The following is a 12612-nucleotide window of genomic DNA, read 5'->3' on the forward strand; positions in this document are numbered from 1 at the left end:
TGTGCTGGAGAGCACTTGTATGGCAAATGATTCAGATCTGAACCCTACCTTGGAAATTCATTTAAGAAATATTCTTCCACATTGACAGTGTTAATATAACAAAAGCAAAAAACAACCACCCAATAAAAACGGCCAGCAGATAAAGCAGCACAATCAGCAATATTTTAAAATGCCTAAAATATATTGAAAACCTGGGAGGGTAAACTAGGTTTTGTGCTGTACCTAAAAGAAAGCAAAGATGGTGCCAGACAAGTCTCTGAAAGGCATCCCATGGAAGGAAACTCAGCTGAAAACATCCTTCTCTGGTTGTCACCCACTTTACCACTAACAAGCAGGAAGGGCTACAGATTATGATTTCATGGTGTGAGCAGGTCCCTGGGTCTGAATAAAAGGCAGCCATCATTTAGATGTCTGCCTAGCAACATTAATGTGTCAAAGGGAGCAGAACCCACACTACACGGAGCAGTTCTCCAACAATTTAGCAGTAGGAGAAGGATGTATTATGATCTAGCTGTCATGATCTAGCCCATATACGGACCAGGATAATCTTAGCCTGGAGAAGCACGGCAGGTGTCACATGCAGGAGGTCTCATCTTCGTATGATACCCAAAGCATTGTAAGGTAAAACATGTGTGGAAGACATTTGGAGAGATAACCTATGTTTATATGCTAATGCCAGCAGTCTCCAAGCCCAGGTGGGCAAGCTGGAGTGTTGGGTGTTAAGAGGAGAGCATAAATATACAGCAGGAAGCGTAATTAAACATGGTAAAATGGAAAGAAGCAGTGGGACATGGGAAGGGCATTCTGAAGGTGGTATTGCAAAAAGGGCATAAGAGTCCAAGAAACCAGAAATCCCAATAGGGCCACACTGCTCCACAGAATTGCTGTGAGTGGTGATATAGGACTCCCAAGTCTTGTCCAAATGAAGAAGAAAAAAAGAACACACTTCAGCAAAAGAAATGCAAGCAGAAACTGGAGCACATTGCTAAAAACATAAAGAACTGCAACATGTTTTTTATTATTATTACACTAGTAGTAAGAGATCAACTAGGCAGGAGATTGGACCTTTAGATAAGAAGGAAGTCAAAGATATGGCCAAGGGTGAAAATGGGATTACAGAGAAGATGAATGAATTATTTGCATCTGTGGGTCAGAAGACATAGGTCAGAGCCCTATGCCTGAACTTCCTTTCTTGAGAACAAGAGCAGAGGAGCAAAGGCAAATACTGGTAGTAATGGCAAGAAATAAAGTGCTAGGCCTTGTTGATAAATTAAAAAAAAAAACTGACAAATCACTAGGTCTGGGTGGGCTAATTTACTTCCCTGTAGTTCTTCCCCTCGGCCAGGTGTGGGTAGCGGTGCACCAGCTGAATCTTTGCCTGACATCTATTAGATCAAAACTTCAGGACCTGCTGTAGGCTTAACTTTTGACATTCACTTTGCTTTATCCATTAGGCTTTGGACAAATAGAATTTGGTCTGCTTTCCACTGAAACTGGAAGTGGGGGAGAGAATAATTCCTCAACTGCAGCATGGGAGTCAAATATCTTTTAGTCATGCCTTTGTTGTGAGAAAGCCACATTTTACAGGGCTTAAAACCAAAATATTTTGTCCCCAAGTGTCATAGGCAGCTGCCAGACTGTCAGTATTTTGCGTTCCAGCAAATTCAGGCTGCATAAATAAAGTGGATATGGTACATTCTCATGACCCTGCGTAGGGAGGTGGGGAGGATCAGAATTTCTGCAGTAAGTAAATATTATTATGGTACCTTGTTTATGAAGTGACTAAAATTTACTAAGTGCTGTACTGTGATTTAAAAAACAAGGCAACCCCTGTCTTCAGACTTACAGTCTAGTAAGAGTGACACAAAGGGGAAAAGGAATGAGGCTGGAAGAGAAAAGTTATGCAAACTGAGTCAGTATTAATTCTTAAAGTTACATAGTTCTTATAATGACCAGGTTGAATGGAAATAGTTCATGGAGGATAAGAGTTGAGTGGAAGCTGGTCTCTGAGTTGTGCCAATCGAGTGAACCCCCAGCCCTACCTCTTTATCAGCAGCCAGGTGGAAGGGTTGCAGTCAGAAGAGCTTGAGTGCCCCTCAACATCTTTTTTATTGTTCATTCACAACAATTTTTTCTCATTACGCTATTAGAGTAGTCATACACGATCCTGATTCCAATACTGTTTGTGTCTGCAGAGGCTTTGCAGCAGTAATACTGCTTCATTTCCCATCAGTGAATAGCTTGTAACTTCGTGCTGAAATCATATAACTTTTCATGCCACAAATCTTCTGGTGTTTTTGTGTGTAGAAGGGGTTGCTGCTTTTGTTGTGTTATAGTGCTTTTTTCTGGTGGTTACTTAGTGGTACACACAGGGGCGGAGCAAGGACAGGGCATTGGGGGCGGACCGCCCTGGGTTCCACCCTGGAGGGGGTGACACTCGGGGTCCCGCCCCCGCGACTGGCAACTCCCAAGCCAAGCGCTGCCGCCCAGCAAAAACCTCACTCGGCGCGGCAGGGCTGGGCTGGGCTCGCTCGCTCACTCGCTCGCTCGGCCGGCCTTTTGCGAAGTTCTCCTTTCCTGCTGCTGGCGGGCCCTGGGTGGAGTCACGGAGGTGAGGGGCGGGCCAGCAAGACGTCACTCTTGTGGCTGGCATGACGCCCCTCGCTGGCCCGCCCCTCGCCTCCGGCTCCGCCCAGGTTCCAGCAGCAGGAAGGGAGAACTTCACAAAGCACCGGCTGAGCAAGCAAGCCGAGCCCCGCTGCCTGGCAAAATCCTTGCTCAACGCGGCGGGGCTGGGCTGGGCTCGCTCGCTCGCTCGGCCGGCCGGCGCTTTGCAAAGTTCTCCATTCCTGCTGCTGGCGGGCCCTAGGCAGTCGCGGAGGCGAGGGGTCGGCCAGCAAGGGGCGTCACGCCCATGCATCGTGCATCGTGACGTCACGACGCACGCACCCTGCGAAGCGGCGCCCCACCCCCAGGGAGTGCCTCCGCACTTGGCACCCTGGGCAGCCAAGCGGCTCCGTTCGCTGCTGGGTACACAGTACTGGCACCTCCCCCCCCAAAAAAAAACCAACAACCTCGTGAGCGTGCGCATGCATGGCTGGGTGGCAGTGTAGGTACAGTGTGCTGTAGCCGCTATGAGGGGAAGGGAAGGACAGGTGGCTGACTGTGTGGCTCATCAGGTGGCGGACATTTTGAGGAGCTCTGTGACGCACCCCCTGTGAAAAGGGGTGGCAGTGGTAGAAGGCAGGTCACCATGAACCTGGTGAGCTCTGGCATTTTTTCCCCTGGGGGGGGGAAGCACTGGTTATAACCCCTCCAGATAGCAATGGTGTGGTAAGCATTGGAGAAGCATCAACAAAAAAGAAATCAAAATAAATCTATCATTAACGCTCTGCTATTGTGTTAAAGACACTTGCAATAATGCAGACCGTAAAGGCCCTGAGACCACATTCTAATGCAATACTTGGTGTTTTATATTGGGTAAAAGCACAATGGTGAGCTGAAAGCCCCTGATTTAATGACATACCGGTAGGTAGCCTTGGGGCTCATCCGCACATCGGCTTGTCCTGCCACTTTCCCCCAGGGAAAACCTGCTGTTTACTGCTGAATCAGAGCAAACGTAAATCAGGGTTTATTTTTGTGGATTGACGTTCGCTCTGATTCAGTGGTAACCAGTGGGTTACCACTGAAGGCAAATTGAAATCTGGTCAGATTCATGCTTTCCAGGCACTTACACAAGTGTTATCTCCCTCATTCTCGGCTCCTGTTATACTGGCGAAATGAACCAAACCTACCTTATAAAGCTGCTGTAGAGGTTGCATGTGAGCACTTAGGGTAAGTGAAATAAAAAGGATAAGTATCATTATTGAGGTCATATGACTTAAATGCTAAATATCTCCAGCAGTTGATTGAGTATTAAAGGAACAGAATTGTTCTCGTGACACTAGGTGACCTTGGGGCAGTCACACTCTCTCGGCCTAACCTACCTCACAAGGTTGTTGTGAGGATAAAACGGAGAAGGAGGTGAACTGTGTGCTCCACCCTGAGCTCCTGGGAGGAAAAGGGGAGTATAAATGTAATGATGATAATGGGGAAGTCTGTAATTTACAGGGCAAAATAAACCAAAGTCACTGTGAAAGCTAACATTGACGTCATGTGTATTTCTGTCTTTTTTCACTTTCCTTTTGAAGAGATCCCTTGCCAGAACATGATGGGGATGGGATACAGCGGCCCACATGCATCACAAGATTTTTCCTGCTGATATAATAGCCTACAACTGTCTCCTCACACCTGTTTTACATGTCACTTGACACCTCAGTGAAGCTCTCCCTACTAGAAAAAATATATATATTGATAGTTATATATGGCAAGGAAAATCTCCATCAAAAGAACATGGCTATGGCAGGCTAATCCTGTTATGGTCCAACTATCCCAGCGGCTGTTATGTCAGGGCTAATGCCAGCATAACGCGAGTGCCATCCTTTGCACCACCAGTAGCAGCTCCACAGTTTGGAGACGGCAGCCTTGGGCAAGATGTCCTCAGCTGGCTCCCATCCCTGAGTCTGTTCCCTCCTTCTTGCCATTGGCATTACTGTCTCCCTCTGGGCTCAATCCATACCACTGCCCAGAAGGAGAGGGCAGGGCACATGAGGGTGCTGGTCCTACTTGTTGAGATCACTGCTTGGCTCAGCCCCACTAAAGCCTTGGAGACAGCAGTGAACAGGCAGAAACAGCAAGGAGGAGGTGGCTCTGGGTATCAGCCTTGGGCCTCATCAGATGCCCAGCTATCTATATCTATGTTGCATCAGAGGGGTTCCCAGGCTCTGTTGTGAAAACTCTGCCTTCTGTATGACTGGGATATAAATTTATAAACCAGAGAAAGAGACCCTTTCTTTTCCAGCGCATATCCATCTCTCATTAATAAGTCACCCTTTCCGTTCAATTATATTTCATTATCAGAAAGAGTTCCCAGCATTATTGTTGTAGCCAATGAAAATCATGGATATAAGTAATGTTGGTCTGTTGATTTCCATGTGTCTACTCTGAGTAGGACCAAATGGGTTACTTAACAAAGTACTGTATCTGATTAACAGTGTGATCCTAGACATATCGGCTTGGAGGTCAGTCACATTGAGCTAAATGGCACTTATTCCCACTTATAGAATTAGAGCATAAGGGTATTATTAACTCCTTCTCCTGTTCCCTTTACTTACTTTGTGAAAAAGTGGAATAGTGCAGGAATACACTTCACACCTGCCTGCCTTTATATCCTGGCTTATGTCCAGATGTCCTGGCCTTGTATGTTGTGACATGGCCTGAAAACAACTGATAGATGCCTGAGTGTTAAAATAGATGTGACCTGAATATAAACCATATCTACTATTTGTGTCAATCAATCCTGATGTCATTGCACGCAGCCATAGCATGTCATGTAACATATTGCTCATAGTGCTATTCTGGGGTGTGCATGCACAAGTGGCGTTTGTAGTCTCCTGCACTCAGGAATATCATGTTTCTCAGAGGCCACATTCAATTCGTCTGCAGATAAGGTTGCACAGCTCTCAGAACATCCCAACTGTCTGTGGAACTGAAAGTTGTATGTAAGCCACTTTCCACCAGTACAAGTTTCCAAATATTTGTAGGAAATTTGTATTTTGATTATTTACATGGTCCATAAAACTTCTCTGTTTTAAAGGCCTGGTTATAAGTTCAGTGGCTTTTTTTATTTTATTGTCAATAATCCAAGGGTGCTTCCAAGCAGGGTTTTTTTAGTGCCTTCTTTATGGTTCATTATGGGGGTTTTCACAGGGCTCCAAACAACATCATTATCTTTTTGAAAGTATCCCATGCCGACCCCTCCTTCCAGTCACTTATTTTGTCCTAACACAGATAGTTCAACTTTTATGAAAGATCTGAAACAGCACCAGAAAAGAATCTGGTTGTGAAGTTGTGGGTTCTTTTTTGCACTTTTATCCCTCAGGTTTCGGTGGGTGTGGTTTTGACAGTGACATTCTTTTTCTTCTTCTTTTTTCCTCTTGGTACACTGCTTTTTATTGAATATGAGCGGAATTACTAAACCATACCTGACTGGTATGACTCACATTACCATAAGGCTGACTATATTTTTTTTAATTAAATTATTTTTACATAAAGTTATACACAATAACATATCCAGTGTTGTTGCTTTTCTGGGGGGGGGTACACAGGGGTACGCATACCCCTAAACATTTTGTGAATCTTTGTACTTTTGCCCATTTACTGTATTTATTTTTCCTGATTTGAACTATACAATGGTGATTTTCTTGAGTCAAAATAGAGTACCCCTAAACATTTTCTAAAATAAAAAACCACTGACCATCTCCATTCCAAAACATAAAAATAAAAAAGTTTCCTTCGAACCTTCAGACCTCCTCCCCTCCCTCCATGGGTTCCGTTTCTAAAGATTTATTCTTTTTCCCCTGAATCTTCTTACCGTTATCCATCTATTATGTAACCATAGTAACCAAAGTTCATTTCACTTTACAAGTTTCACTGTATTCCTGCCAATGATTTCAGGTGTCTGCAGTGGTCTTTTACATATATTAAAAAGTTATTCCAATCTTTTAAAAAATACTTGGTCTTCCTGGTTTCTGATCTTCCCCGTCAGTCTTGCATATTCCATCAGTTTGGCCTGCCATTTGACAGTGACATTCTTGCAAGGCTGCCTGACAGCTATAATCTGTAAGGCATGCAAACAGCCCAAGTCCCTCTCCCCCCTGCCCCCAATGGATACTCAACATTCTGCAGCTCCCAGTGACCACTGAGCATGATCAGTCCTCACTCTGGGCAGCTTTTGGGGGGGCGGTGCCCACTCTTGGTTGTTATTGGTTTCTTAAAAAAAAAAAAAAAAACCTTCTGTGAACATGCTAACCTCTCATTTCTCAGAAGTCCCATTGGACTCCATTTCTGCTGGCATCTACCATCCTGAGCCTGAGGTCTTCTGGGAGGAACAGGGCTCCCAGCAAAACTCAGCATCACCATCAATCCTAAAGAGCCCACTGTTCCTGCAGTGCCTTCTGACCAGAGGACAAACACGTTGCCTGGGCTTGTTAATAGCAGGGCCATGGGAGTGGAGCAGATGACAAGTTATCCAAGATCTTCAGGGCCACCAGCAAGGTGCACAGCTAGCTGCCGGAGGCTTCCATTTACATGAGACTACTCAAGAGGAAGGAGGAACCCATTAATGTACTCACCTAGATGACAGTGGTTGCAGTGGTGTGAAACACCACAATGCTGGGGTGGGGTAGTTATGGGAGTCCAAGCAAGGTGCTGTGGCAGGTGTATCCCAAAAGCTTATTGAGTATGCTGGGTGCTGATGTTGGGCCCAGCAGGCATTGACTGAGTTTTCTGTTAAAGGGAATGACAGAGGTGCCTCTGAGCTATAAAAGGAATATCCTTGGGAGTCATGTTGGCAGATTACTATAACAACACCAACTGGATTAGGATTAGTACAGCATAGACAGTTGAATGATTCACTACTCCTTTGCCAATGTTTACTTACCCACTTCACACATTGAGGTAGGCTTCAGAGTCACTAGAGATTGAGATTTATTGCACAAGAGAAACACTTGTAGATGTAAATAAAACATGAAATACATTCCAATGATTTGTTGAATGGTGTATGTTTCTGCAAATCCATCCAGAGTGGCTGGGGTATAAACAATAAAATTGTTATTGTTGTTGTTATTATTATTATTATTAGTATTATTATTATTAAGCACCTCAGTAATATCCTTCTTACATCCACAAACACCACATTCTGGCAGTGTTGTTTGTGAACTGTTGCCACACAGAGATACGCCATGTTCACTGAAATGTGAGTTCAGCATCTAAAAATAGCTTACCGCAGATCTTTGTAGTCCAATGCTTGGGACACTCACCATGCAAGCATTTACTAAGGAAACAGACAGGCAACAGCATGTTTCCATGGGAACATTACATTAAAATGAATCAGTAGTATCAGGTTCACAGGGCATGAAACAGAAGGCCTGAGAAATGATAATTAGAACAAAAACCAACAGAAGATTTGTTGACCCTTGAGTACTGAAACAGCTTGGTCCTAATCAATATGTTTGCTACACCTGGATAATCCTTTCTATATTCTACCAACTCCCTCACTTTCTTATATTATGTTGCAGAATCGTATATAAAATAAAGGGGAGTTCTGTGTGGATTTTTCATAAAGCTTGGTGTACAACCTAGCAAAAGATATTACGTTCCATGTTTGGATCTAGTAACCATGAGGTCATGAGAGGGACCCATGGAAGGTTCCCCATGAGGCAATATAGTGCTTTGTTTGAAAAAAAATAATATTCATCACCCCTTAAATGGCCCAGGACCACAATTCCTCAAGGTTTGCCTCTCCTCATATGAACCAATCTGGACCCTGCAATCATCATCTGAGGCCCTTATTTGGGTGCCTTCTCCACAAGAAGTCCAGAAGGTGACAATATGAGAATGGGCCTTTTCTGTAGTGGGTCCTTGTTTGTGGAATGCTCTCCCCAAATAAGCCCAACTGGTGCCTTCATTACTTATCTTTAGGCACAAGGTGAAAACATTTCTCTATATGGGGGTGCAGGTCTTATTCCGCAACCTAGCTCGTCGGGGTGCCACTCCCCGCAGGTCTCTCTGGTCAGCAAAGAAGGAGTCTCCAGCCAAGTTACAGAAGCCAATCAGCGGTCAGTAGACCTGGTCATTATTTGTTGCAACAAAGGTTCAAATGCAAAAAGAGAAAGAACCAAGAGCATGGGGCTGCACAGACTTTTGAAACTTTCCCAGCTTTCCCATAATACATCACTCACATCATCATCAAAACGTCATGAAAGAGGAGTGGTTGGCATGCAGAAACATGAAACTGTCACCCACCCCAGTCAATCATTCCAGTTCCCAACGCCTTTTAACAACCCTCTTTTCCAAAGAACAATAAAAGTATTTACACATCCCCCTAGCTGCAAGTCTTTCCTGCTCTTCTCCTTTGAAAGTACAGTATCAGGATTCAATCCACCATCCCATTGGGTTTTTTGGCTGCTTAAACAAATCTATGACCTTTTAAATGTGCCTTTGCAAGGGGGGGGGGTTATTGGTTCTTGTTTTTATTTTATTATGTATTTTGTTTGCTTATTTTGTATTTTATGTTGTGAACTGTCTTGTGATCTTCAGATGAAGGGAAGAAGAAGAAGAAGAAGAAGAAGAAGAAGAAGAAGAAGAAGAAGAAGACTGTCTCATTCATGTATAGCACACATTCTACTTTCACATTTCCTTCATTTAACTTAGGCACCTCCATTCACAGCTATGCTAATGAGGGGCATCAAAACACTGGTTGAGGTTCTGACACAATCTGATGGGCGGGGGAGACTTTTTTACTTGAGCCACTAAAAACTTGAATTACTGTACAGTAGTTCATTCTCTTCTGCTGAGTACCAGCTCTCACCACGAGGGGGCAATAAAGACCTGGGCTGAGAGGTCAGGGAAGCACGCAAAACAAGCTCCTTCATGTTCACATCATGGTTGCCACCAACCATAGATGTCGTTATTTTTCTCTGCCTGCTTCCATGAAACTGACCTTCTGGACTTTAACTGGCCCAACCCACAGCCTATACTGGGTAGAGTGGTATGGAGAAAGTGGCTAGAGAGTAGTTTTTCTCCCTCTCCCTTCACCCTATAGCATCCCAGTTTGTGAGATGGTTGTCCTGCTAGCAATAATGAGGGAGAGGAAGGAGAACTAGCAGGACTATAAGCTGTAAGGACCTCCAGTGGCAAGGCCATGAGATGAATGGTGTCTCTCAGCCTTGGTGGGTGGGGCAGCGTAAACCCATGCTACCCTGGAAATAGCTGTGATGAGTAATGTGGGAGAGGCTTCCTCTCTGCTAACCGTCATGAGAAGAGAGGCACAGGTCAATCACCCATAGCTTTAAATGAATGGCAGAGACGATGAGCACATATTGCAGAGGGGCAACAGCACCTATCCCCATAGCCCCCAAGGGTGGTCCTGTGGGATGGTCACAGCTGGAATATTCTCCAGTGTGATCTTGGCTTCTGCTTCCCAGGCCTTCATGCTAGCGACAGCAGCCCAAGTCCACATGAACTGTGACAGCACACTTGGGCGTGCTGCACTAAGGACTTTCTGGGTTAGGTGCTAACTGGTTATTAAGCGCTGGGTGTTTGTGACACTCTATAGCAGAAAGGTGTGATATAGCTTCCACACAAACAAACAAATATTTAGAGTAGCTGTCCCTCCACTCTTCAGCCAAATAGGTTCCCAAAGCAGCCTATATACAGTGAAAATCTATGCTGCCTCAGGGGTCAGCACTCCTATGCTTTTTATCAGCTTTCTCTGTCACATATATGGTGTCTAGAAGCAAAAGAATATTAAAGGCATTATCGTTTATCAGCAATGTTCACACACACCATTTATTTTATTTTATTTATCCCCCCCCCCAATGTTCACAACCACTTTTAATTGACAATAAGGACATGAACTGTGGAGGAAGAGTAACAGTGGAACAAAAATATGCTTCTACTGGTGTTTTAACTCCTTCAGGCTTCTGATGGCAGATTTCACCGTCACTGCTGAAGTGGTGTTGTATGTCCAGGCGCCACCAGCTACTGTTTTCACACAAGAGCCACAGTGCCAGATACCCACAGCTTTCCTCTTCATTTTGGTCTTGCCACAGAAGGAACAAGTATATTTAGCATGCTGGCTAATTTCAATCTTCTTTACCATTTTCCTCAGAGAAGCTCCGTATCGGGTACCATATTTACCCACAATCCCAACCTTCTTGGTTCGTTTGGCCATCTTGTTACCACTGCAGGCCGCAGGGAGAGAGAAGGAAGTGCCCTCTCACACACCCCATTTATAATAAGCATCTTTACCAGAGCCCTTGCCCAGTACCATTGCAGCTATAAATTTTTGCAAGGGATGGGCATAGTGATTTCCACTGTTAGGAACGACAGCTGCATTAGTGTTTTCCTAATCTTCATTACACCCTCTCTGCACCTCCCCCAACCCTGCTTTACCCACCGTATCACCAGAGGAACTGTACATATTTGTGGGCCTTTCTTAGCTAGACTTGTCACAAAATGCCCCCTTCTTATCTTGTGCTGTAATGCTCTGATTCTTGATTCTGGCCACAGAGCACCCCATAGATCTATGGCTTCTTTCCAACTTCCTTAGTCCCCTAATCTTGCTCTCTTTCAGTTATGATGAAAGCAGGAAAGCCAGTAGGTTGAATGTGAACTCGTCCTCTTTCTGATTCTTTCTCTCACTCTCCTCCCCACCAGCTAAGCTGGATCCTTAAAGCTCTGCCCCACATTTCCATATAAGGTCATCCCCCATCTTCAGCCTTCTCCCTTCCTATGACTACATGCTGATCTGGGCAATGTGAGTGGGTGGCCTGCATAAGGTCTTATTAAACTTTTTTACTCTCTATATTTTTGGAAGGGCATGCTAAACCTCAAAGGCCGCTTTTTATGCTTAAACTGTTTTATCTTCCATAAATAAGCAAGCACATTAATTTGGGTGCTAAATCACCCAAAGTTAAGAAGGTCATCACTATCAAGGCTAGCCCTAGAACAACAGTGGGTCTCATAATGACCTGCCACTCCTCCTCATTTGGCCTGTGAGCCTGTTTTGGCAAAGCTACACCCCCACAACTGAGCCGAAAGGGGGGGGGGTTGCAGACATCAGCCACCAGCTGATTCGTGGCACCCACAAAGCTGCACACACAGTGTTTTGAAAGTGTTGATGACCAGCTGATCGTTGAGGCATGCAAAAGTGCTGTGCAAGGGCTTTGCAAAAACCCAAGATCACCAGATCTTTAGTGCCTGCAAAGCGCCACACTTTGCATGCTCAATATACAAAGTAATCACTGAAGCTTGCAAAGCATTGTGCCCTGAGCCATACAATTCAATTTCAAACCATGTGGGCAAAAACAAGTCATGGCAACTTCAGGTGATTGACAGGTAGAGGGCCCCACCCACCTGTCAAACTTGGCCTGTGGGACATGGCGTGGAGTAGATAAAGATGTGGCTTGCTGGTGGAATCCAGTTTTCCCTCCCTGCCCTATAAAGAGGTACCGAAAGACACGTGCCTCATGCAGTAGGCAGAGACCATGACATTCTGGAGAATGTCACAGGGAACCACCTGATGAGCAATGACCCATTACCAAACTATAGGTCCTCCTTGCCAAATCACAGCATCGCATCATCAACATCTCATGGTAAACTGTATCAAAGGTCACAGTAAAGATGGAACAGGATTAAGAGGGTGCAGTGCCTCTTATTAGACTCTAGGTGGAGATAATCAGTCTGGGCCATAAACACAGTCAGTGCCATAGCCAGACTGTGAAAACCAGATTGGAATGGGCTTGAATTGCTAATGCTAATGTGCGCATTAGTTTTCAGAGGAAAGGCAACCATCACTGTTAGCTAGGCTTGAGATAAGATTGGAATCCAGGGAAGTAGGCTGAAGCAGCAGAGGGATAAAGGACAGGGAAGGCATGAGCTGAAGGCAAGATCAAACAGCTTTGAGGAGGCAACAAATAGGATCTATCACTCCCTCTTGTTAGCATATTC

The 12612-nt window shown here is 44.8% G+C and overlaps 1 protein-coding gene across 1 annotated transcript; it reads right to left on the reverse strand.

Annotated features, from left to right (window-relative positions):
- Positions 1-10476: 10476 nt before the first annotated feature.
- LOC117042921 (60S ribosomal protein L37a-like) lies at positions 10477-10881 on the reverse strand. Its single transcript, XM_033142552.1, has one exon. The coding sequence runs from the start codon at positions 10832-10834 to the stop codon at positions 10556-10558; it is 279 nt and encodes a 92-aa protein (XP_032998443.1). The 5' UTR covers positions 10835-10881; the 3' UTR covers positions 10477-10555.
- Positions 10882-12612: the final 1731 nt, after the last annotated feature.

Source organism: Lacerta agilis, chromosome 2 (assembly GCF_009819535.1).
Source record: "Lacerta agilis isolate rLacAgi1 chromosome 2, rLacAgi1.pri, whole genome shotgun sequence".
NCBI lineage: Eukaryota > Metazoa > Chordata > Lepidosauria > Squamata > Lacertidae > Lacerta > Lacerta agilis.